At 45.7% G+C, this 26,112-nt stretch overlaps 1 protein-coding gene across 4 annotated transcripts in view; it reads right to left on the minus strand.

Moving 5' to 3' along the window:
* Nucleotides 1–227: 227 nt before the first annotated feature.
* CTTN (cortactin) overlaps nucleotides 228–26,112 on the minus strand; it is a 39,566-nt gene continuing 13,681 nt past the window's right edge. The window contains exons 3-18 of one of the 4 annotated variants that reach the window (XM_040409090.1): nucleotides 25,555–25,628; nucleotides 24,808–24,937; nucleotides 23,473–23,583; nucleotides 21,093–21,147; nucleotides 19,038–19,148; nucleotides 17,608–17,718; nucleotides 16,489–16,599; nucleotides 12,466–12,576; nucleotides 8,914–9,024; nucleotides 6,516–6,571; nucleotides 6,285–6,354; nucleotides 5,118–5,266; nucleotides 3,049–3,138; nucleotides 2,810–2,963; nucleotides 1,226–1,297; nucleotides 228–1,149 (exon numbers count right to left, since the gene is read on the minus strand). In XM_040409090.1, coding sequence (XP_040265024.1) covers nucleotides 1,013–1,149; nucleotides 1,226–1,297; nucleotides 2,810–2,963; nucleotides 3,049–3,138; nucleotides 5,118–5,266; nucleotides 6,285–6,354; nucleotides 6,516–6,571; nucleotides 8,914–9,024; nucleotides 12,466–12,576; nucleotides 16,489–16,599; nucleotides 17,608–17,718; nucleotides 19,038–19,148; nucleotides 21,093–21,147; nucleotides 23,473–23,583; nucleotides 24,808–24,937; nucleotides 25,555–25,628 — 1,653 coding nt within the window. In that variant the 3' untranslated portion in view covers nucleotides 228–1,012. The remainder of the gene's footprint in view (nucleotides 1,150–1,225; nucleotides 1,298–2,809; nucleotides 2,964–3,048; nucleotides 3,139–5,117; nucleotides 5,267–6,284; nucleotides 6,355–6,515; nucleotides 6,572–8,913; nucleotides 9,025–12,465; nucleotides 12,577–16,488; nucleotides 16,600–17,607; nucleotides 17,719–19,037; nucleotides 19,149–21,092; nucleotides 21,148–23,472; nucleotides 23,584–24,807; nucleotides 24,938–25,554; nucleotides 25,629–26,112) is intronic. The other 3 variants (XM_040409093.1, XM_040409091.1, XM_040409094.1) reach the window with 3 other exon arrangements.

Below are 26,112 nucleotides of genomic sequence, written 5' to 3' on the forward strand. Positions count from 1 at the left end.
AATGGCATTCAGGCAAGTCTTCAGTTTTCGCCTTAGATAAAACCGTAGCATGCTGCGGTTTTCTCTTTTGCCTGATCAGTCAAAATGACTGAACTGAAGACATCCTGAACGGATTACTCTCCATTCAGAATGCATGGGGATATGCCTGATTAGTTCTTTTCCGGTATAGAGCCCCTGTGACGGAACTCTATGCCGGAAAAGAATAACGCTAGTGTGAAAGTACCCTTAAAAGTGAAGCACCACTTTGCAAGAAATCAAAGCAAATAAAACCAATATCTGACCCTTATTGGAGGTTTTCTTAAAGCAATAGGCTCACAGTTTTAATACACCTCTGCCGGAGGTCACTCTGCGGTCTGCCGTTACGGTAATACTGGAGGAACCGGGCGTTATTGGAGAAAAAAAAAAAACGTCAGTGTAGTGAACTTCACCGGAAAAGGGAGACGAAGAAAGCTGAAGGATATTATCTTGGTGCAGAGTTCCGCATTCACTTTAAAAGGAGCCCCGTATCACTTTTCTTGATGGTGTGAGCGGCGACCATGACTAGATACACGTATGGCACACAAGACCTGGGGTTCTGACTTACAATGAAGGGAGGTTAAAACACAAGAATTAAAATCAAGATGGCTTCCCTTAATACAGAACCACCATCGTCTATGATGGGTTGGTTAGGAGACCGCTCGATAATCAGCCTAGGTCAAACTTCCGATGAAGTGAAGGCACACCTGGCAGCAAAAGGGTTAACAGCCTTTAAGATACATTTTGCCAGCCTGCAGCAGATAACTGCACATTAAAAGCCTTAGGATTACAATAGAGAAAGGAAATCAGTCACCGGCAGAACACTGGAAGAAAAGAGATGCAATGATTTGTAGTGTAAGAATCCAGCTCAGGTACGTATGGCAAAATTCGAGAGAGAGGAGCTTGCAGGACAGCGCACCACTGCTGTTAACCAAACGGAGCGCCACCGCTGCTGCCGAGCGCAGGGTCCTCTCAAAGGGAAGACTGGCGGCTTGTTCTACTGCCGGAGTTCCACGTAATTAGCAGGGAATAGCCCATAATGTTCCTTACAAAGCCCCCTCCACCAGCCGTCATCAATCATCTCGATATTTGTAATGAGGTCATCGGGGTCAAAGGAAATCTCGTCATCGCCGGCTGGAAAGACAAAAGTGAGGAGAGTCCCTGGCGGTCCAAAATAGCTGAAAAAATAAATAAAAGATGCGAGACTTACCGGCCTGATAGTCATACAAAGCAATGGCCGTGATGCCCAGGTCACCCTCGTAGTCTGCGTAGGTGTTCTCAACTAGAAAGAAGGAGGAAGAAAGAACAATTACAAACCGACTCTGCGACATCAGTCCATGGACTAAAACAAGTGTACCCCCCCCCCCCCCCCAACAGAGCAAGGCAGACAAGCTACAGCATCTCCAGGAAGGACAAAGAATCGGGCATTCAAGTTTCTGCCTTGACAATGCAATTTTATTAATTTTTTTAACATTTTTGCATTCTCACACCTCCCATGGTAACTCAGCTTTGACCACGGCATGTAAGGGGTTAAACAGCCTGGATCAGAGTTCTCTCTGATCCCAGCTGTTACATGAAGTGTTCGGCTGTCAGTCACTGCCACGCTCCCATGGGGCCCATACGATCACCATGACATACATGCATGTACAGCATTTTGCGTGAACCACCTCCTGCAGATAATGTGCAAATCAGGAAGGGGTTAAATTTCAAAATGGCTGTGGATTATTCTTCCAGTAGATCTCCACATCTACAAAGTTGCTGATCTAATTTGTCTTCAAGTACTAATTTGCCACAACCACAGGAATACAATATTGATGACCCATCCTCAAGATAGGTCATCAGTATCTAATCGGTGGGGGTCCCACTCCGACCACCCCCCCCCCCCCCGCCGATCAGTGGTTTGAAGAGGCCGCGACGCTCAGGTGAGCACTGCAGCTTTCTCACAGCTTACCAAGCACAGCGCCCTACATTGTACAGTGGCTGTGTTGGGTATTGCAGGCCAGACCCATTCAGTTGAATGTAACCGAGCAGCCTTTAGGTCATGTGACCGATAAACGAGAAGCTTCTGGCCTAGGAAGAGGCTGTGTCGCTCACGAGAGCATCCATGGCCTCTTCAAACAGCTGATCGGCAAAGCTGGGAGTTAGGCTAGGTCTACACGACGACAATAAGTCGCGCGACAGATAGGGCACAACTACACTGCAACATTTGTAGCGCAACATTTTGTTGCACTAATGTCGCGCGACAATTTTTATAATGGCAGTCTATGGTGTCGCACTGCAACATGCTGCGACTGCGACACCATAGACTGCCATTATAAAAATTGTCGCGCGACGTTAGTGCGACAAATTTCGTTGTGTAGACGTAGCCTTAGGCCCCCAACGATCTGATATTTAAGACATCGATATCAGTATTAAAATCCCGGTCGACACCTCCCCACTTTATGCATCTTTTTGGAACTCTGTCACAGAACAAGATTAAAGGGGTTATCCAACCCCTATAATGCCCGGGCCCCTCACACAGGTGTACTTACCTTGCTCCCTGGCACCCGCATCGCTTCTAATGCCCGCACAGCCGCCTCTGCATATCGCCATTGCGCAGATCAAAACATCCGGCGATCGGGTGGGAGGGAGGGTCCGCGGGTGTGGGGAATGGGAAGCCAATAGCAGGCCGCGACGGGGACGAACCTTCCTAGCATCGTACACACATCCCCTGGTTGAATTTACAGCTCATGGCGCCACTGATCTAATGCATTTCATTGGATCTGTATGTCCCATTACGTCCACCATACTTTACCATCTTGGTAATCTGCAGATTCGTATACAGCCTCCGTGTCTGGAGTTTCTGCCTTCAGGCTCACTGCCTCCTGGTAATCCGCCTGCTCCTCATACACATTCTCTGGTACAGCCTCGGCTCTTGCTGGCTCCTTCTCATACGCTGAAGCTGCATCCTACATGAAGGAAGAAGAGAAGAGTCAGTCTCACGTATGGTTATTTATCTCCGGGTCCACGGAGGCAAAGTGCTCGGCTTCTCACCTCATACACAGGGCTCGCCGGGGCTTCTTCAGACACTAGCCGGGGTCTGGGGGATGCAGGAGGAGATGCAGGTTTGGCCTGTTCTTGCTCCTTTACACATAAAAGCACAGAAATTAGAAAATGTTAAACAGGAGATAAACGCTTGTTACCGGAGTACCCCCGTAAGGGATTACGCACACAGTATACACATCGTATCTTCTATATAATTTTCACTTAGATTTTTTTTTTCTAACCTGTTTATTTTCCGATTGTGGATTTTTTTAAATTCTATTTTCTGTACATGATTATGGGGACAGCCAGCTTCCTGAGCTGCTGTTAAGGCTCCATTCACACGTCCGTAATAATGGGTCCGCATCCGTTCCGCAAATTGTGGAACGGGTGCGGACCCATTCATTCTCTATTGGGACGGAATGGATGCGGACAGCACACAGTGTGCTGTCCGCATCTGCATTTCCGGAGCGCGCCGCCGATCTTCCGGTCCGCGGCTCTGGAAAAAAATAGGAGCATGTCCTATTCTTGTCCGCAATTGCGGACAAGAATAGGCATTTCTATGGGGGTGCGGCCGTGTGTATTGCGGATCCGCCATGCACTACTGACCTGTGAATAGACCCTAACTGTATTCAGAAATACACTTTACAGCAGAGTCACGTGCACTATAGGAACCTGTAGACTGGAGAGCTTTATTGGCTTCTATAGGGCGAGTGTTGTGGGCATGCTCTGCGACCCGTGCAGAGGTCATTGAGCAGGGAGGGGAGAAGCCGAGCTACTGTGAATAGTGGATCTTGTGTTATCTTTACATAGGTATAACCTGTCATAATATTGCCTGTGAGGATAAGGAGATAACTGCTGAGAAGTGATTTTTACAGAACATGAAGTATCAGCCTATTAGGAGGCTCAGGGCGGCAACACAGTAAAAAATGTGTAACATAAAACTGAGTTAAACAGTAATTTTCACACATTCCCTTTAAGTTCTAACAGGTATACAGTAAGCTTGTGGTAGGTGCAGGCTGCTAGAATATTCTCATTTATCTCTGTGTATGTAGAGGATGCCAGTAACAAAGCTGTGAATGGGTCTTCTCTTTAAAGGCATTGTTCAATATTAGAATAACATGGCTGCTTTCTTCCAAAAACTGTGCCACCCCTGTCTACGGGTTGTGTGTGGTACTGCAGTTTTGTCTTAGTGACTTCAATGGAGCTGACCCGCAATACCAGACACATCCACTTGACAAGGGTGGCGCAGCGATACTTTGACCAAAAAACAGCCATTAAAAACTGACCCACTTTTCTGTCTATCCATTTCTAATGTCAGTTTTGCATTAGTTTTAAACATCCATCAAAAACTGATGAGCAATACATTTTTATGGCCTTTCACTGCCTGCATAGACGCTGCTATTTAGTGACCAATCTGTATATGGTTACACCATTGCCACCACCACTGGACAATTTCTGCGTCAGTGTAGCGGGGGCTAGAAAACAATAGTCGGAGCTGCGAGCTTCATGTGCCTTTGATCTCGGTCCCGACGTTGTCTACCCCGCGGCTCACAGTGTTGTGCGACATGCTATCCCCATCTGAGTGGCACATTAGGGGGCTCCTCATACATTTATCAATACTTCCCCTGTGCCATTACCTGCGGTTGTCCATATAGTTTGGGCCTGTTAATGGATGCCAGTCCATTTTATAGTATTACCGGTACCTAATAAAGATTTATTGTTTTTGTTTTTAGCGTCTATACAGGCAGTGAAACATCTCTTCTTCTTTGATGCACACCCTTTTATTTTTCTTCTTGCAGTGAATCCCTTTTTTTTTTTTATTCCCAACCCCTGCGGTGCCCTCGGTATATATTATGCCCCCCCATAGTGTCCTTAGTATGTGTACACACACACACTGTCCGCAGCATATATATGCCCCCATATATATTTAATAGTCCCCACCCCAGATAGTGTCAGTAATAAAAATAATACCTCAAACACGTGCAGTCCTGACGTTCCCAGTGTAGCACTGGGAGTGCAGGTTATTATTATTTAGGTGTCCGTGTAATAAACCCCCTCCGTCACTAGGGTGCACTGACCTGTAGCTGTTTTCGCGCCTGATCCTGTTCCCGCTTCTCCCGTTCCATCCTCTGTGCTCTCTCGGCCTCTGCCTTCTTCCGGTCTTCCAGTTCCTTATCCTTGGCCAGGTTTTCAAAGTTTGCCCGTATGCTGCTGGCTTTGTTACCCTCTGTGGGACAATCGCACACAACACGCAGTTACCCTGCCGGCTGCAGGTCACCAGACATCATTCCTAATGGAGATCTCCAACCAGGGGCGTAGCTATAGGGGGTGCAGAGGTAGCAGTCGCTACCGGGCCCAGGAGCCTGAGGGGCCCAAAAACCCTTGTGCCACATAAGACACTGGCATTATAGAAAGTGCATGCTGGTCAATTTACACCTCTTGCTGGAGGGAAGGGGTTGGGTCAAGAATTTGGCATGAGGGGGTGCCCTTTCAATGTTTGCCTCAGGCAGCAGGAAGGCTACGTGCTCCCCTGCCCCTGGCCAACAAGCACTAAGGGACGGGGGCCCAACTGCATAAGGATTTCTAAGACAAAGTCAATGGACAGCGCAAGTAGAGACACCATACATGCAAAAAATAAAGTCCTGCAAACAAAACTTCTGCAGGGGTGGGGTTTATGCAAATTAGGGGTGTGGTTTGCATATTTCAGCAGCTTTGTGAAAACATAATAGCTGGAGAGCTACAGTGGACTATACCCTCTCTCTCCGCACTTACAACTCTGCCTCTGTCTCAGCTATTGGATCTGGCAGCATTTTATATTCATTCCATGTAACTACGTCTTGTCTTGAAATTTTCCCAATCAGCACGAGCAGTTTGCATATAAATATGAGTACAAATTAGCAGAGGAAGGACGTGCAGCGCCAACGATGAGATTTCACATAAAAGGCAAAGAATAATTTGCTTATTTTTCCAGAAACCTCCGGCAGATCTGGCACCAGGAACTCAGCGGAATTATCAATTGCTCGCGATTCTACGAGAATACTATTAATGCAGTTTTCAAGCCTTGGTTTCTCCACAGACAAAACCAGGACGGGATCCAAAAAGGAGATATTTTTATACACTTCTGTTCTGGATCTATCCCTGATCTCAGCTTTAGGAAACTTCCCTGTGTGAACCAGGTCTTAGCAAAGCTGGAGCTTATACATGCGTCCATACAGGTCAGTCCAGGTTACTCGCTCATTACTCACCGGCTTCCACCGGCCGTGTCCTCTGATAACTTGGAGCCACTTTCTCCACGTCCTCAAAGGTAGCAGCAGCCTGAAAAACAGCAGACGAGGGTTCATACTGTGCTACAAGCCCGGCTGCCTCTGGGCGGGTGGCTACAGCGGCACATGATGGCGGTAAAACCCACGACAGCAGAGACCACCCTCCTCCCCAGACATTTATGTACCCTTGTTAGTTCTTAAGAAGCGTTTTACCTTGTCCATCCGATCCTTCTGCACTCCATACTTTCCACCGAATCCCTTGGAATAATCTAAAAGCCGAGGAGAGGAGTTACGACGTGACCTCACAGATACGACGCCTGTCTAAGCCTGACCAGTTCATGACTCCCATAAAAAGGTAACGTAACCCTATAATCAGGAATTAGCAGGCTATTTATTATCTACAGATTAAAGGGGTTTTCCCATCTCAGACAATGGGGGCATATCGCTAGGATATGTCCCCATTGTCTGATAGGTGCAGGTCCTATTTCTGGGACCAGCACCTACAACGAGAACGGAGCGGGGAGAGATGTGGCTGGAGGACCCTGGATTTCCCGGGGTCCGTCCACCACCAAGCACTGCTCCCATAGAAGTGAATGGGAGCGCACCGTGCACGCGCGGCCCCTGCTCCCATTCATTTCTATGGGGCAGAGGGAAATACTGGCTCGGCTATTCTCGGCGGCCCAATAGATGTGAATGGAGGGCTGCTGAGCATGCGCAGTGCGCCCTCCATTCATTTCCCCGCTCCGTTCTCATTGCAGGTGCGGGTCCCAGAGGTGCAACAGCGCCCAAAATTCTGTCAGAGGCCGGGTCCTTTGTACTCCCCCCCCATTCTTTTTTTTCCAAAGGGAGGCAGTGCTGAAGATCGTGGAGTGGCTTTTTTAAACCCGAAACCAGGTACATCTCTCTTCTTGGTGCAGTCGTGACCACGCCATGGTCTTCAGCGCTGCCTCCCATTGAAAAGAATGAAAGGCAGAAAGGGGGCGGCTGCCGGCGGAATTTAGGTGCATGTGTCATAGTCAAAATTCTGCAGGGAAAAAAAATGTTGTGTGAACAGGCCCTAAATCAGGCCCTGTTCTGTTGACAATCATAAAGCCACCACTAGAGGAAACTTACATAGGTCCCACTGGACGGAAGAACACGAAGCTCCCTCAAATGGTAGCTTTTTCATAAAAAGGGGTTATCTGCTTTTTGCATACATTTCAGAAATGCCATATCCTCGTGGGTAATGGCATATGAAACCCCTATGGATGCCAGGGCTTCTCCAAACCGGTGCCTATGGGCTCTGTTAGGAATCTAGCAGTTTCTTATGCCATTACTGATCACTGTATGCAGCCCCTTTAACACTATGGCTTAGTAAACTGCATGTGTTGCCCTTACTTACCAGGAACGTGGTCCTCGACTCCTCCTGAAACCCAAAAATAATTTTCCCAAAACTGAACTTTCTATACGTCAATATCAGAAATCTTGGTTTCATCCTCAGTCCATGAGAAGCCACTGTAAATGCCTGGCTACAAAAGAGTTAAAGGGGTTCTCTGAAACCAGGAGCCCCTTCTGATATGTCTAGGCAGGGTGCAAAGATTGTCCTCAGCGGTGGCAGCTATCACCACACTTCACTAATATGGCCACCGACTGGCCGGCAGAAGGCATGTAACACATCTGGTCCGGCAGAGGAGAAGGGTGTTGAAACCCTGCCTAGCAATATCAAAAGAGCCTCGGAGAACCCCTTTAAAATGGTTTTATGAAAGAATTTCTGAAACTTTCTAATACATTTTCTTGCAGAAAGAAAAAGCCACGCGGACAAAATAAAAGGGATGACACTATCCCATATTTCAACCTTTAAAGGGGGTTGTCTCACTTCAGCAAATATCATTTATCATGTAGAGAAACTTAATAAAAGGCACTTACTAATGTATTGGGATTGTCCGTATTGCTTCCTTTGCTGGCTTCATTCGTTTTTCCATCGTATTATACACTGCTTGTTTCCATGGTTACGACCACCCTGCAATCCATCAGCAGTGGCCGTGCTTGCACAACATAGGAAAAAGCACCGGCCCGTCTGGTGGCCGGGAACCGCACATAGGCTGGTGCTTTTTTCTATAGTGTGCAAGCACGGCCACCGCTGATGGATTGCAGGGTGGTCGTAACCATGGAAACAAGCAGGGTATAATACGATGGAAAAACTAATCCTGCCAGCAAAGGGAGCAATATGGACGATAACAATACATTAGTAAGTGCCTCGTAGTAACTTTCTCTACATGATATATGCCATCTGCTGAAGTGAGACGACCCCTTTAAGTAAAGGTGGCTAAGCTGCAATACCAGACACAGCCAATGGGTAAGAGTGGTGCCCTTTCACATTTCAGGATCTCTTGCAGCGTACATTTTATTCTTACTGGATCCGCTCCAGATGTTACCAGACTCTACATACCCAGAAGATTTATAGTACCTCTGTGGCTATAGCCGCCCCTAGCCATTAGTGTGAAGAACCCGCATCCCACTGCATAGTAGTACAGGTTATAGCGTTGCAAGGGTATAGATGTGAAAATTAGACAGTAAAGGACAGAGGAGCACAGGGGCCACATGTAACGAGGAGCGGAGTATCACAGAGTACCTTTTTGGGATTCGTGGAGCTGTAGTTTCTCTTGGTGATCCCAGCCAAGCGCACACTTGTCTTGTCTGTCTGTCTGTACACCAAACTTTCCTCCAAACCCTTTCACATAGTCTACGCACACAGAAATCCACGTGCCATTAAACGGGAAGGAGACACACCCCATGCACATTGAACAGGTCATGAGTTACTGACGACGTCAGATGCTTAGTACCCAGTAGGACAAGTGAGGTGATATGGGGGAGAGCCTGCTAAATGGAAACCGACCTAAACAACTGTCTGCACGGCTTTACAGAAGAGCCCTTTAAATCACATTAAAAATGGGAAAAACATTTTTTAAATATCTTACTTCTAAACTGAGAAGGTAGAAGCCCACAGCCTGAGGCTGCACTACTGAAACATATCCCCCTCTGACTTCGGTCAGGGTTGATCATCCACTTCTTAAAGGGGTTATCCCACGATGAATGTAAAAATAAAAATCTCATAGCATATAGTACATGACAGCTTCTATCTAACAGATTTAGAACCAGCCCTGTACTTCACATGGATCTGTCCATTCATTGCTCCAATTGTGCTGCTAAATTTATTTCAAGCTGGCCGCTCAGGGGGAGTGTCCTTTCTCAGGGGGCGTGTCATTCTAGTGCAGCTGGTGGCAGATGAAGGATGGATCTGAGCATGTGCGTCCATCTCAGTGAGGGGGGCCGAGAAATCAGAAAAAGGGGCAAACAGCAGGTGGCGCTGTACAGATAGATTTCAATGAATAGCTCAGTGGCTATACAAAATTTTTAATTACATGCAATTACAAAAGTATTCAGATCCAGGTGCTGGTTTGAAAAAAAAATGTATATTTTTTGTGGAACAACCCCTTTAAAGGGAATGTTTCATCTGAAAATGACCTACTGTTTAAATCACTTTTTTTAATTAACATTGTTGGTGAACTTTTTTTTTGTCACAATCACTATATTTTAAAAAATTTTTTATATAATCCTTCATTTTTCACACTGGCCACTAGGCCTAAAATATGTTAAGACTTCCTGTCTTTTGGAAGCAGCCCCAGGAGCCATAGATCCAAAGGACAGGAGAGAACCCAATTGACTTCAATGGGAGACTTTTCTAGACATGCTCTGTGACCCGTGCAGAGGTCAAGAGGGAGTAGATAAGCTGTCATATCACCTACTGTGAATGGTGGATTCTGTCTTATCCATACAGAGGTGTTACCTGTCATTGTTATTCTGCCTGTGATGATATGACAATAGCTGATGAAAAGTTACATGTACAGAATAAAAAATCTTGATCTAGTATTGGGCCTAGTGGCCAGTGTGAAAATTGCAGGATTGTATACATTTTTAAATATAGATAGTGACATGGAAAATTCGAAAAAAATAAATAAATAAATAAATTGAAACATAACACATTTAAACACTAGCTAATTTTCTGATGACACATTCCCTTTAAATGCTGGGATATATGATCCACATGTGATAAGACTGCAGCCAACAGGAACTGGAAGAGAGTGTGCTGTGCTTCAGTGGTGCAGCCTCAAGCCTTGGCCCTGTAACTTTACCGTGATCATATCTCCAAGTAGAAAAACGTTTTTTGCATTTTTAATGTTTCAGAAATGGTCTTTTACTCTTCATATGGAGTGGCTGAATCGACAAAGTGACTGAAACCAGATGCAGAATACTCATACTCTGGAGTTGATAAGGACATACCACTATGCATATTATAGTTATTAAATGATGATGACATTTGTATAATGAAGTCGGCTAGTGAGTACAGTTCCTACTTAGCAGGCTTATTTGGGAACAAGACTTCATGGAATATCAAGCCCCTTTATACAAGACAGTTAAAACATGGCTGCTGTATGACGTAAGAGGGTGACAGGTAGTGGGGGACGGAGCCGGTGAATGACCCCCTTCATGGTTCACCCTCCATGCAGCATACAGGAACAGGCCATAAACAGTGAAGGAACAGGGAGCAGACACCCTTCAGATCTCCAACAATCACAGGGGGGGGGGGCCAATGGTGGCAGCATTTCAGGTTTGTCCTAAAAAGACTCAAAAGTTTAATACAGCAAGATCCCAAGTCTTGAACTATGTCTTTGCTGTCAAAACATTAGGATGGGACTAAGCTTGACAAAGTTTTATTGCTTTCCGAGCTGAAAAATAATGGCAGCAATCGTACAGCCCCTGAGGATCGAGTTAAAGTTGTCTGAAGGAGCTGCAGCCCCTGAGGATCAAGTTAAAGTCATCTGAAGGTGCACCACCTCCTTCCATGCTTTTTGCTCTGGGACTGAGACTGTACTACCGGTAGTTATGGTGATGTTGGCCAAACACATCTGATCATTTGGTAATTTATTTTATTTCGGCTGTGGCCAGGCAAAACAGAGCATGACCCCCTTCCATATGTGCCCTATCAAGACATATTGGCGTGATGGGTTGGAGGGGGGGTAATCTTTACAAACAGCAAGAGAGGAGACACTACAAAGAGCGACATTCGGTTGCAATGCGTCCTTGTATTACATGGCTGCTCATTCATTTTAGTGGGTGTTGTTTTGTCAGGGGTTTCATCTTCCATTGGGTTTGCATTTAGGAAAAACTTGTTAACCAGTTCAGGTAGTTTTACGGCCGTAACTTTTTTCATCTATCAATGCGATTTTTGTAATTTGATTAAGAAAAACTTGAACTGTTTACATTTATTCATTCACACAGTTTAGCTTTTTCAGAATTTTTTGGCTTATTGTGCTGAAAAGCAGATGGTTTTCCGGCTAAAGTTATTTTTTATCAAGTGCCCGCAGCCCGCCTTCTGAAGCAGAAGATTCATACTTACCTGCTACACGCTGCTCCAGTCTGTTTCAGCAGGCCGGCTGCGGACATTTGCTTTAAAATCACTGTAATCCCCTTTAAGCAGTTAGGGGCATATATGGTTTTGCTCTCCGCTGGGCTTTACGTGGGGAGGATACGACTGAATATCTGAAAACGCTATTCAAATGTATAGCTTAGCAGATGCATTCACTTACAGGGGTTGGGCTTTTAAGACAACTTATCCCTTATCCAAAGGATTGTCTAACAGGCAAGGGTCCGACCGCTGGAGCCCCTGCTGATCACAAGAACGGGGGTCCATGCTCCCCGGTTTGAAATGAACGGCAGACACACACGCTGCTCCAATCAGCTCTACAGGGCTGCTGGAGACAGGCGAGAGCTTGCACTCTATGGCACTGACAGAATTGAATGGAGTGGCGGACACGCCTGCGTATCTGTCGCTCCATTCAAATGGGGAGCGCGGGACAGGATCTATATACTGCCACCATTAGCGAGGAAATATAGAGAAATACCACATTAATTCCTATCTGGAGAAAATGAAAATGTTAGTCTTCTTGTTATGAGATAATTTTTTAGTTCCTCTCTGCAGATTTCTCCATATATCAGCCTCATACACACACATGTTCCAGGTGGTCGTCTACTACCCTCTGCGGGATACAGATACGGGCTGAACACGTCCCGGGTCACAATGATGGGCCAGGGACATAAGAAGAAGACTGTAACAATACCGAACCTTTCTGGGATTCGTGCTTTTCGGTCTTGCTTTGATACTCATACCCCACAGCGCTTTTGTCTACGTTGTCTTTATCCACGCCGTATTTACCACCGAAACCTTTGGAATAATCTAAAAATAAAAAAAGAGGGGGAGGTTTAGTAAGCAAAATGTGACAGACTTCTGGCTTAAATGGTGCTAAAAACCTGGGGCACCAAATCTGAGCTGTGCAGTTGACACTACTGTAACTAAACCGTTTTTAACCTCTTAACGCATAATGCTGTACATGTACATTGAGCATCCACAATAGTATGGAGCGGACTGCTGTGGTATTATAGAGACGGCACCCGGTCACAATGACAGGGAACGGCGATCACGCTTCTGATACCGCGTTCAACACCGATCTCGACATCTGTGAGGTAAGGCAGAGGGATGCGTTTTTTCTGCCTTCCGATCAGAGCCCCTGCAGTGAAATCGGGTGGATCCGATCGGTTACCACGACGGCCTGTGGTCTGCTGAGGTTTCCCAGGGCTGTCATAGTAATCTGCCTGCTGAGCTGTACACATAGCACAGCTCAGCAGGGAGCACGTCAGAATCCTATTCACCCTAATAGATCTCTATTAGGGTGAATGGAACAAGGGATCAAAAGATCCCAGATTCTAGTCCCCTAAAGGAGCTAATAGTTATTAAATACCGTATATACTAGAGTATAAGCCGACCCGAATATAAGCCGAGGCCCCTAATTTTACCCCAAAAAAATGGGAAAAATTATTGACTCGAGTATAAGACTAGGGTGGGAAATGCAGCTATAATGCAGAGTGTATGTGTATATAATGCACACACTCTACATTATATACACACATCTGCAAGAGGGTGACTCAGATTGATGGGAGTCTGACTCTGACTCCCTGTATTTAATGCAGAGTGTGTGCATTATATACACACACACTCTGCATTAAATACAGGGAGCCATCCACAGATCTCCCCCCTAAACAGTGCCATCCACAGATCTCCCCCCTAAACAGTGCCATCCACAGATCTCCCCTAAACAGTGCCCTCCACAGATCCCCCTCCCTGACGCTCACAGCAGTATATTTATAAAATAATCAGTAACTACTTTAACTTTAATCATTGCGCATTGCTGAGCTCTATACTCTGATTATTTGGATATCTTACTTTGTCTTAGCTCCGGTAATAGCAGGCAGTGCGGGCGGGCGGCGCTCACTCACTGACGTCACGCGCCTGCTTCTCCCACTAGGTGGCGCAGGCGCGTGACGTCAGTGAGTGAGCGCCCCCCCTCGCACTGCCTGCTATTACCAGAGCAAAAACAAAGTAAGATATCCAAATAAATTATCCAGGGCTTTACTCATTATCTCCTGGGGGGCCCCCGTGGGCCCCCCTGACTTAGGGGCCCGGTCGCAATTGCGACCGCTGCGACCCCTATAGCTACGCCACTGTTGGTCTGTATTATGGCAATGTAAGTTGCCATAATACAGACCTAGACTCGAGTATAAGACGAGGGGGCTTTTTGAGCACAAAGATATGTGCCAAAAAACTCGTCTTATACGGTAAGTGAAAAAAACGAGAAAAAAACAAAAAACACCAACATAGTAGAAGTTTAAAATCAACCCCTTTCCCAATTTTACATCTAAAAATATATAAACAATAAAAAAAAAAAATTGTATTGCCGTGTCTGAAAATGTCGGAACTATTAATAGTCCTTTATGCGGTTAAAAATGGTCTACAAAATCGGGTGTAACTAAACGGCGTCGCAAAATGCGCCAGATTTATTAATGGGTTGCGTCGTTGTTCTGGTGCACATTATTGACACAAAGTAAAATGCATACATGCCAAAAACTGATTTTCAAATATATATCAGTATCAAGTCATATCGGCGTGATGGGTTGGGGGGGGGGTTCTTTACAAACAGCAAGGAGAGGAGACACTACAAAGAGCGACATTCGGTTGCAATGCGTCCTTGTATTACATGGCTGCTCATTCATTTTAGTGGGTGTTGTTTTGTCAGGGGTTTCATCTTCCATTGGGTTTGCGTTTAGGAAAAACTTGTTAACCAGTTCAGGTAGTTTTACGGCCGTAACTTTTTTCATCTATCAATGCGATTTTTGTAATTTGATTGTCAACAGTTCAAGTTTTTCTTTTTTATTCATTCACACAGTTTTGCCTTTTCAGAATTTTTAGACTTATTGTGCTGAAAAGCAGATGGTTTTCCGGCTAAAGTTATTTTTTATCAAGTGCCCGCAGCCCGCCTTCTGAAGCAGAAGATTCATACTTACCTGCTATACGCTGCTCCAGTCTTCCGCTCTGCCTCCATCCTCCATGCTGCCTCCATCTTTCCGGTCTCCACACCGCTTTCTTTCGGTGGTGCATGGGCACGGTCACATGCACCGCTCCAGTCAATGACTTGCTTTAGCGGGGACGTGCTGCTTGTGGCCACATAACCGCTAAAGCCAGTCTGTACGCACCATCGGAAGAAAACGGTGCAGGGATCGGAAGATGGAGGCAACACGGAGGACAGGAGAATGGAGGCAGAGCGGAAGACCGGAGCGGCGTGGGGCAGGTAAGTATGAATTTACTGTTTCAGCAGGCTTGCTGCGGACATTTGCTTTAAAATCACTGTAATCCCCTTTAAAGGGCTTCTGTCACCCCACTAAACAGTTTTTTTTGGTTACTTATAATGCCTATAATGCGATTTATGCATACATACTGTAATTAATCATTTTCGTTCAGCAGATTGTTAAAAACTTATTTAAAATATGCAAATTACCTTGCTACCAGCAAGTAGGGCGTCTACTTGCTGGTAGCAGCCGCATCCTCCTATCCTAAAGACGCCCCCTCCGCTTGCTGATTGACAGGGCCAGCGGACGGGATCTTTCTCTGCTGGCCCTGTTTGCATTCAAAATCTGGCGCCTGCGCCGTACCTGTCTTCAGTGGGCGCAGGCGCACTGAGAGGCGGACGCTCGCTCGGTCGCTCCATCCTCAATGCGCCTGCGCCGATGACGTCACATCTACACCCGGCACAGGCGCATTGAGGAAGGAGCGACCGAGCGAGCGTCCTCCTCTCAGTTCGCCTGCGCCGACTGAAGACAGGTACGGCGCAGGCGCCAGATTTTGAATGCAAACAGGGCCAGCAGAGAAAGATCCCGTCCGCTGGCCCTGTCAATCAGCAAGCGGAGGGGGCGTCTTTAGGATAGGAGGATGCGGCTGCTACCAGCAAGTAGACGCCCTACTTGCTGGTAGCAAGGTAATTTGCATATTTTAAAAGTACGTTTTTAACAGAATCTGCTGAACGAAAATGATTAATTACAGTATGTATGCATAAATCGCAGTATAGGCATTATAAGTAACCAAAAAAAAAAACTTTAGTGGGGTGACAGAAGCCCTTTAAGCAGTTAGGGGCATATATGGTTTTGCTCTCCGCTGGGCTTTACGTGGGGAGGATACCACTGAATATCTGAAAACGCTATTCAAATGTATAGCTTAGCAGATGCATTCACTTACAGGGGTTGGGCTTTTAAGACAACTCATCCCTTATCCAAAGGATTGTCTAACAGGCAAGGGTCCAACCGCTGGAGCCCCTGCTGATCACAAGAACAGGGGTCCATGCTTTCCTGTTTGAAAGACACAGGGCTGCTGGAGACAGGCGAGAGCTTGCACTCTATGGCACTGACAGAGATGACAGAATTGAATGGAGTGGCGGACACTCCTGCGTATCTGTCGCTCCATTCAAATGGGGAGCGCGGGACAGGATCTATATACTGCCACCACTAGCAAGAAAATATAGAGAAATACCACATTAATTCCCATCTGGAGAAAATGAAAATGTTAGTCTTCTTGTTACGAGATTATTTTTTAGTTCCTCTCTGCAGATTTCTCCATATATCAGCCTCATACACACACATGTTCCAGGTGGTCGTCTACTACCCTCTGTGTGTATCCACTGCGGGATACAGATACGGGCTGAACACGTCCCGGGTCACAATGATGGGCCAGGGACATAAGAAGAAGACTGTAACAATATCGAACCTTTCTGGGATTCGTGCTTTTCGGTCTTGCTTTGATACTCATACCCCACAGCGCTTTTGTCTACGTTGTCTTTATCCACGCCGTATTTACCACCGAAACCTTTGGAATAATCTAAAAATAAAAAAGAGGGGGAGGTTTAGTAAGCAAAACATGACAGACTTCTGGCTTAAATGGTGCTAAAAACCTGGGGCACCAAATCTGAGCTGTGCAGTTGACACTATTGTAACTAAACCGTTTTTTTAACCTCTTCACACATAATGCTGTACATGTACATTGCGCGTCCGCAATTGTATGGAGCGGACTGCTGTGGTATTAGAGACGGCACCCGGCCACAATGACAGGGAACGGCGATCACGCTTCTGATACCGCGTTCAACACCGATCTCGACATCTGTGAGGTAAGGCAGAGGGATGAGTCTCTTCTGCCTTCCTATTGGAGCCCCCCCCCCCCCCCCGTAGTGAAATCGCGTGGATTCGATCGGTTACCACGACGGCCTGTGGTCTGCTGAGGTTTCCCAGGGCTGTCATAGTAATCTGCCTGCTGAGCTGTACACATAGCACAACTCAGCAGGGAGCACGTCAGAATCCTATTCACCCTAATAGATCTCTATTAGGGTGAATGGAACAAGGGATCAAAAGATCCCAGATTCTAGTCCCCTAAAGGAGCTAATAGTTATTAAATAAGTGAAAAAAAGCAATAAAAAAATAAAAAATAAACACCAACATAGTAGAAGTTTAAAATCACCCCCTTTCCCAATTTTACATGTAAAAATATATAAAACCAAAAAAAAAATTAGGTATTGCTGTGTCTCAAAATGTCGGAACTATTAGTCCTTTAAGCAGTTAAAAATGTTCTACAAAATAGAGTAACTAAATGGAGTTGCAAAATGCGTCAGATTTATTAATGGGTTGCGCCGTTGTTCTGGTGCACATTATTGACGCAAAGTAAAATGCATACATGGCAAAAACGGATTTTCAAATCAGTTCCGTCTTGCTGGAACATCACCAAAAACTGCAATTATCATGAAGACATACATAAGCCACATCTCTTTGTAGTTTCGTTCATAGGAGGCTACTGGGAAAAAAAAAAAAACAGCACTGAAGTATAGAAGCGATTCACCTTTCTGGGACTCGTGTTTCTCAGTCTTTCCTTGGTAATCGAATCCTACAGCGCTCTTATCCACACGGTCTGCCTGGACTCCGAATTTCCCACCAAAGCCAGTGGAATAATCTGCAGAAACAGAAAGCACCAACAGAAGGTTCTTATTGGACAGTCAAAATTGCTTATTAGTGTACTATACACGTCTTTTTTTATATATTCTATTTTTGGGGTCTTAAAGGAGTTCTCCAGTTTCATAAAGACCCTTTCTTCATCTGCACAGAGCACTCCAAACACTGCATATTTTTACCCCAGATATCCGTTTTTAACTTTAGCACTTTCTTTCCCCTGTTCTGATCATCACTGCATCCTGGCAGAATGTGTACATGCAGAACTTCCTGTTTCCACCAGCTTTTTGTTGAGTCCACCAGGCTTTGCTCTGTAAGGTTCGCTTGAGTGCCTGCGTCACTGTTCCTTCTGCAGTAGTCATGCCCCCAAACCTTTCTCTACATGTTAGCTAGGTGGAGCATGGCATGTTGGGATTGGTTAGAAAACCCAGCAGGAAGTTCTGTATGTAAACATCCTGCCAGGATGCAGAGAACAGGGGAAGGATAGCACTGAAAAGAAAAAACAGTGTATGGGGCCTGTCACTAGCGACCTCCCAATCCAACCTTTTTGCATAATCTAATGTGGTTCACCTGATTAAATGCTTTTTTTCTTTGGTCGATCTGAGGCTTCATTCCAGAGTAATGATACTGTTACTAAATATGCAAATTAGGCCTTTGGTGCAATGAGGGCGTCACCATTGCTCTTGTTGCATCCAAGCTCTGTTCCTTTCCGTGGCCAGTCCCTGCCTCATTGTTTTTCCATTGTTTGGCCCTGTCCACCAAACGGGCTGGCCAAAGAAAGGAGTGGAGCATGGGTGCAACAAGAGCAATGGTGCCACCCTCACTGCACCAAAGGCCTAATTTGCATATTAAGAACAAGTATCATACCTCAGGAATGGAGCCTCGGATCAACAAACGAAAAACTGTGTTTTAATTAGCAGAATCACAGCTATGTATCTATTCAAACAGCTGGAAATAGAGTTCACTCATTAGGGTTTGTTCACAAATTGTTATTATTATTTTTTAAATCTGTCTTTTTTGCCCCCTAGAAACAATACCACTCTTGCCCATTAGCTTTGTCTAACATTGCAGCTCATCCCCATGCGAGTAAATGGGCGTTAAGTTATATACACATATGTGCTGGGTCGGGGTGTCTGCGTGTATAGCCGAGACCCAAGGAATTTCTTCGCCTTCCCTTGGAACAATGTTTCATTTCTGTTCAGCATTATCTTATGGACGAGCAGTGGTTCCTAGGAAGACGAATGCCCCGCAGCTTCTGCAAGGTCTCCGCTCCCTAGCTGCAGGCTACATATCACCAGTCACATTTCTCATTGTGACACAAACCTTTCTGGGATTCATGTTTCTCCGTTTTGCCCTTGTAGTCAAAGCCGAGGGCGCTCTTGTCCACGCGGTCCGCTTGAACTCCATATTTGCCCCCGAAGCCACTGGAGTAATCTGGAAAGATGTTATTTCATGGAGTCAGTAACATTCGGCATCTCTGCTGAAATTAGCTAAATATGAAGAGTTTTACATTTCTACAGAATGGAGCGATTCATTGGGAAAATTGCTTCACCCTCTAGAATGCCAATGGATGAAGAACCATTATATAAAACAGTATTTGAAAAATAAATAAAAAACAGAAAATAGACACTCGCGCTGCCGTCTGTATTGGGGAGAAAGGAAATTGAGCCCACACAATTGGAATATGCGTAGGCCCCGTCGCTGCAGGGTTCTACTGTAAGGTTAATTGCCAGAAAAACCACAGAGTAGGAGGAGACCTAATATCAAAAGCAGAGAAAAAGAACCCGCGCTGACTTGTTTGCTGCCTGCAAAAAAATGGGTATTGTCGCACTTGATAGAGTGGGTTATCACATATAGTGTTAAATACCTATATAAGTGTTGCCGCAATAGGCAGAGTGTATGCTGACACTCGATTTTTACTCCTTTTGTGATAACATACTCCTCTATCTTGTTATATCTGGAGTTTCTATCTGGAGGATAAGTGGCAAAGTAAAAATCGTTTTACATGCGATTTGTTATTAGAGCAAAGTAAAAATCGCTTTACATGTGATTTATTATTAGAGCAGTACTACATGCGGTCTAAGTGGCAAAGTAATAATGTATAACGATTAGTACTTTGCCACTTAGACCGCATGTAGTACTGCTCTAATAATAAATCACATGTAAAGCGATTTTTACTTTGCCACTTATCCTCCAGATAGAAACTCCAGATATAACAAGATAGAGGAGTATGTTATCACAAAAGGAGTAAAAATCGAGTGTCAGCATACACTTGGCCTATTGCGGCAACACTTATATAGGTATTTAACACTATATGTGATAACCCACTCTATCAAGTGCGTCAATACCCATTTTTTTGCAGGCAGCAAACAAGTCAGCGCGGGTTCTTTTTCTCAGGATTTGAAAAAGGTTTTTCGAAATTATTCTCTTTTAAAGTTTTTTTTTTTTCAATAGCAGAAATGCAAATGCAGCTCTGAAATACAGGACGCAACTCAGGATCACTACAGGATAAGTAATGTATGTACACAGTGACTCCACCAGCAGAATAGTGAGTGCAGCTCTGGAGTATAATACAGGATGTAACTCCGGATCAGTACAGGATAAGTAATGTATATACACAGTGACTGTATCAGCAGAATAGTGAGTGCAGCTCTGGAGTATAATACAGGATATAACTCAGGATCAGTACAGGATAAGTAATGTATGTACACAGTGACTCCACCAGCAGAATAGTGAGTGCAGCTCTGGAGTATAATATAGGATGTAACTCAGGATTAGTACAGGATAAGTAATGTATGTACACAGTGACTGCACCAGCAGAATGAGTGTGTGCCGCTCTGGAGTATAATCCAGGATGTAACTCAGGATTAGTACAGGATAAGTAAGGTATAAGTAAAACATTACTCAGCTGCTTATTACAAGAACCTGTAGATAATTTGGAGCTTTACTGCTCTTACATATGTTCCTCACAAACATCCAAGAGCCACAAGTCACCCATCTACAGTCCAGACTCCTTGTAAAATTCTTGTTGGACTTGTTTAGCTTGAACCTATAAGGGTAAGGTCACAAAGCAATTTTTCTGTGCAGATTTGGCGTGACCTCCACTGTGAAACTGCCGCCTCCAAGTGAAATCCACGTTCTAGTTTACCCAATGCTAACTTTTCTGTGCAGCTTATGAAAAAGTGAGATGCCCCTTCCATGGCGGGGTGTCTGCGTGCAGCACGACTCAGACCCATGACAACCGAGGGTCCGCGGTGTGAGCACAGCCTTAGGTTGCACATGTGTGCCGTGGCCATTGTGCTTTTAATTAAATGCACCATACCAAAAAATATAAAGGCAACAACCTCTTTTTCAAAAAGTCTGTGGGCGGCTTCCTACCTTTCTGGGACGCGTGTTTCTCAGTCTTCCCTTGGTATTCAAAGTTCACGGCCGACTGTAGAAGAAAAGCAGGGTTACAGATCAGGTATCGTAAGAGAAAATCCACAACTTAAGGCCTCATGCACACAATCGTTGTTTTGGTCTGCATCGCAGTTTTTTTTGCGGCTCTGGTGCGGACCCATTCACTTCAATGGGGCCGCAAAAGATGCGGACAGCACTCCGTGTGCTGTCCGCATCCGTTGCTCCGCTCCGTGGCCCCACAAAAAAAATATAACCTGTCCTATTCTAGTCCGTTTTGCGGACAAGAATAGGCAGTTATATCAATGGCTGTCTGTGCAGTTCGCAAACTGCGTAACGCACACGGAGGCCATCCGTTCAATTTGCGGACCGCAAAACACACAACAGTCGTGTGCATGAGGCCTAAAGCCAAGACACTGAACAAGTAATACATCACTAGGTGCAAATATATTGAACAATGAGGAATCAACACTAATGCTACAGCCAGCACCATGGCAGAAATCCTTGTTGGTCGGTGTTCACGTGTTATGACCCTTGCCCCCACCAATAGCTAGATCAAAAGGTGCATCAGGCACCATGCTCCATTGGTTTCAATGACAGTCTACGGCCTGTCTTCACCTCTCTGGTGGAAGCCAAGAAAAGCCCAAAGAGAAAACACTAGGGGAAGAGGTCAGCTCATGGACTTCCAGCAGTGAGAACTCATGTCTCTTCTATTACAGGGATGGCCGACCTGCAGCTCTCCAGCTGTTGTAAAACTACAACTCCCACCATGCTCTGCTGTAGGCCGATAGCTGTAGGCAGTGTGGGCATGCTGGGAGTTGTAGTTTTGCAACAGCTGGAGAGCCTCAGGTTGGCCATCCCTGCTCTATTACACCTGAAATTCTTTGCAACTCTGCACACGCTGTAATCAGGACAGCGAGAGAGATCGGTAAGAGATGAAAGATGATAGAATAGCTTACAGCTTCCCCCAGGATCATCAGTGCTCTTATCTATATATGTGCATGATGGAAGAAAGCCTGGGGAAGAAGGCGCCCCCTGCTGTGTGAGGGAGGTTATGACAACTGATGAAGATAAGTCAAATTCAGGTGAGATGAGAATCGTTCCATGGAAGGTCTGTGTGTTAGGGTCCATTCACACGTCCGTAGAATGGGTCTTGCGGAACGGATGCGGACCCATTCATTCTCTATGGGGCAGGAATGGATGTGGACAGCACATAGTGTGCTGTCCGCATCCGCATTTCCAGAGCGCGCCCCCGATCTTCCGGTCCGCGGCTCCGGAAAAAAATAGAACATGTCCTATTCTTGTCCGCAATTGCGGACAAGAATAGGCAGTTCTATGAGGGCATCAGACGGGTGTATTGCAAATACGCAACACACTACGGAAGTGTGAATCGACCCTAATTGTGATGTGATGGGCTCCATATTCTGATATAATGTGCACTTAACGAATACAAAGCCGCTGCTGAACACGACCAGGTCACACGTGGGGTCACTCACTGACATTTTTCTTTACCCTTCCCACCAAAAATAGAAAGGTGTTGCATAAAGTCTTATAATTATGGCGTTGGTGCAATTACGTGACACGGATACATTTCCCCTTTGCATCACCATCAAAAACAGAAACCATGCCCATCGTGCTGGGGTCTGTCGGTTTCTGCCTCATTTTCCACCATTTTGACTAAAAAATTAGGGCTGTATGCAGCCATATTCTTTCCATCAAATATGACAGAACGGACACCGATGTGAACAGAGCCTTAAAGGAGTTATCAGAGACGAGTCACAATCCAATGCTGCTGCTGCTGCTGCTAGCACCCACGGCACATGCCGGAGTCTGAATCTTTTGCAAGCTCTTTTGCGACAGAATCGGACTCACACTTGCGCTGCAGGTTGCAATCCCTGGCTAGAAATGCGTTCCCAATGTACGGCAAGTGATTACAGAAGTGGCAGCCATACGGGATCACAGTGCATGTTGGATAACCCCTTTAAGGGTAGGTTCACAAGAGGGAATATTTTCCAACACCTATTTTCCAGTGACCCTTGGATTTCTGCCGCAGTTTGCGCTGCTGCGGATCTGCATGAGGATTAGCACCCAATCTTAGGCCTCATGCACACGACTATGTATTATGCGGTCCACAAATTGCGGGTCTGCAATATACAATGGGTCTGTGGAGAACATTTTGCAGCAAAGTATAGGACACGTTCTATCTTTTTGCAGAATGGACTAATTGAAAAGCAGAGTTGACAGCAGTTTTCAATAGAAGGGATTCTGGTAGTCAACAGGCAGCCTATGAAAGTGTATGGAGCACAGTTCTATATGTTCGGCGAACAAAAGCAACAAGCACGCACTACAAAGGACACTGTACCTTATCCACACGATCTGTCTGAACGCCAAACTTCCCTCCAAAGCCCTTCACCGAATCCGACTGGGAGCAGTGCTTGGACAACTTTGTCTGGTATTCATGCCCCACAGCAGACTGGAATGAGAAGGAAGCCTTTAATTAGTACCCATTATAGTGCTCTACCAGTATAACCAGCTGTTCAGTAACTGCATCTCCAGTGACTGGACTGGAGCAGGAAGGCCTCCATTCTGTTAGCCAAACCCTGGGATTATTCCACCCATCATTTCCCGTTCCCTGCATGCAGGCAGAGATCTGAGTGATGAAGCCTTTTGATGTGAGGCTTGTAAATCAGCTGGCAGACACCTCAATGGCTCCCATTAAACAGTCCTTCCATTTATCAGCTGCGTCCTGTCTGATGACGTCAGCCACTACAATGTGTCCGAGTGCAGCCAAACCAGGCCCTGCTGCCCACTGTGTGCGCCAAATATGAAAGGGTAGAGGTCTCACATTAATCAGACTGTAAACGGCTTCAATCACCACAAACTAAAATAAAACTTCACTTTGCATTTATTACAGTAAAACTCCTTTAACCCATGTATGACCAAAGTCTGTTTGGGGCCTTAAAGGGGTTTTCTGAGATTTTTTTATTTTTTTTTACTGATAACCTATCCCCTGGATAGGTCATCGGTATCTGATCGGTGAGTGTCCGACACCCGGGACCCATGCCGATCAGCGCAGTGGCGCATGCAGCCTTCACGCAGCTTTGCCTAGGCCATGTGACGTCACACTCATAGGTCAAATGACCAAGGCGCAGATCGACACCATTGAAATGAATGAGGCCGAGTTGCGATACCAAGCATAGTCGCTATCAAATGGACGGCACTGTGCTTGGTGAGCACGGAGAAGGCCGCAGCACTAGTGACAACTTCGGTGCCTTCTCTAACAGTCCCAGGTGTCAGACCCCCACCGATCAGATACTGATGACCTGTGTGTGACCTCATTTTATGCAGGAAAAATTGGAAAACTTTTTTTTCGGTTCACAATGTATTTTGCCCCTCCCCACCCCCCACTGGGCTTTCCATCGGGCTACGATACTCAAACATATTCAATTTAATGAGGCAAACAGAGTCAAAATCGAGCTACTGGGTCCTGCAAATAGCACGGGGGAAAAAACTGAAATCAAGTGAAACCAGAAGAATCCTTTGGACTCCGTTTGCCTCCCTGAAGTGAATGGATCCATCGTGGTATAGGTTTAAATACCACTTTCCTGGTTTCAAAGTATGCCCCCTGATGAAAGGGCCAGCATAGGGGCTAAAACGCGGTGTGAACCCAGCCTAGGCCACGAGCTCTGCATGTCACCTTGTCCATGCGGTCCTGCTCCACACCAAACTTTCCTCCATAACCGTGAGAGGCTTTGGGGCCTTCGTCCTGCTCTTGTTGCCTCTGGGAGTGATGCTCTTGGGAGACATTTTCCCTCAATGTATGGATGCTAAAGAAAAGATATAAAATAAAAACATGTATTAAAAAAAAGTTCACAAAAACACAGACTGGTTAAAAATAAATCGTAAAATCCAAGGCTCAAAGTTCTAGTGACGTAAGGCACAAATCGTATCTGTTCTTGCATCACCAGCTGGCAGTAGGGCACGGCATGTTATGCTGCAGAGGACACGTGCCATTACATGGCAGCTAGTCAAATAAATGGGCACCCATAATGGGCATCCTGAGTGGGGGAACCCCCGTCATGATGCAGTTATGCTCTAACAGAGCAATTGATACTGCTGGGGACAGCAACTGACGGGCACTTATTAGCTGTTGAAATGCAGCATTAATCAGCAGCCACTAAAATCAAAGGGCGGGAGTCGGGTTCTAGACAGAATCAGACTCCTTCCCCCTCTGGCAGCTAACAATATAGCCACTTCTTCTACACAAGCCATCTTCTCAGTTATGCAGCCACGTACTGCAGGGGCTTGGCTCCTTCCTTGACAATCAGGGCAGAAATGGCCAGGGGGGACCCAGCAGAGACCCGGCTGTAGCTGTGATGACTGTATGAGAGAAGTCAGCCCAGGACTTCCTGAATGGTGGATACTTATGCTGAGAATAACTTACTTGATGTGCTCCTGGTGCCCAGATCCTTCGACGGTTTTTGCTCCCCATCTCTGTTCCTTCTCACTGAGGTCGTTCTGCAAACAAACACATGAAAAAAAAAAAAAAAAAGAAGGTTAGTGCCGGTTTTCAGTTATAAAATCTCAACGCAGCTCTGGATGTGACTGGAGCATAAAACAGAACGAACAGACAGATATATCTGAAGGTTAGTGCATGAAAGTGTGGCCTAAGCTACAGTGCGACTGTTTGAAGCGCGACTGATTGATTTTTACTATTGAGCGACAGCTGCAGTCCACAAGGCTGCATTCAACTGAAAGCATTAATTTGGACTGTAGCTCAATAGTTAAAATAAATCAGTTGTGCTACAAAACGTTGCAGTGTAGCCCAGGCCTAAAGGGGTTGTGTCACTTCAGCAAATGGCGTTTACCATGTAGATCAGGGATGCTCAACCTGCGGCCCTCCAGCTGTTGTAAAACTACAACTCCCATCATGCCCTGCTGTAGGCTGTCCAGGCATGCTTGGAGTTGTCGTTTTGCAACAGCTGGAGGGCCGCAGGTTGGG

This window comes from Bufo bufo, chromosome 10, assembly GCF_905171765.1.
Source record: "Bufo bufo chromosome 10, aBufBuf1.1, whole genome shotgun sequence".
Taxonomy (NCBI): domain Eukaryota; kingdom Metazoa; phylum Chordata; class Amphibia; order Anura; family Bufonidae; genus Bufo; species Bufo bufo.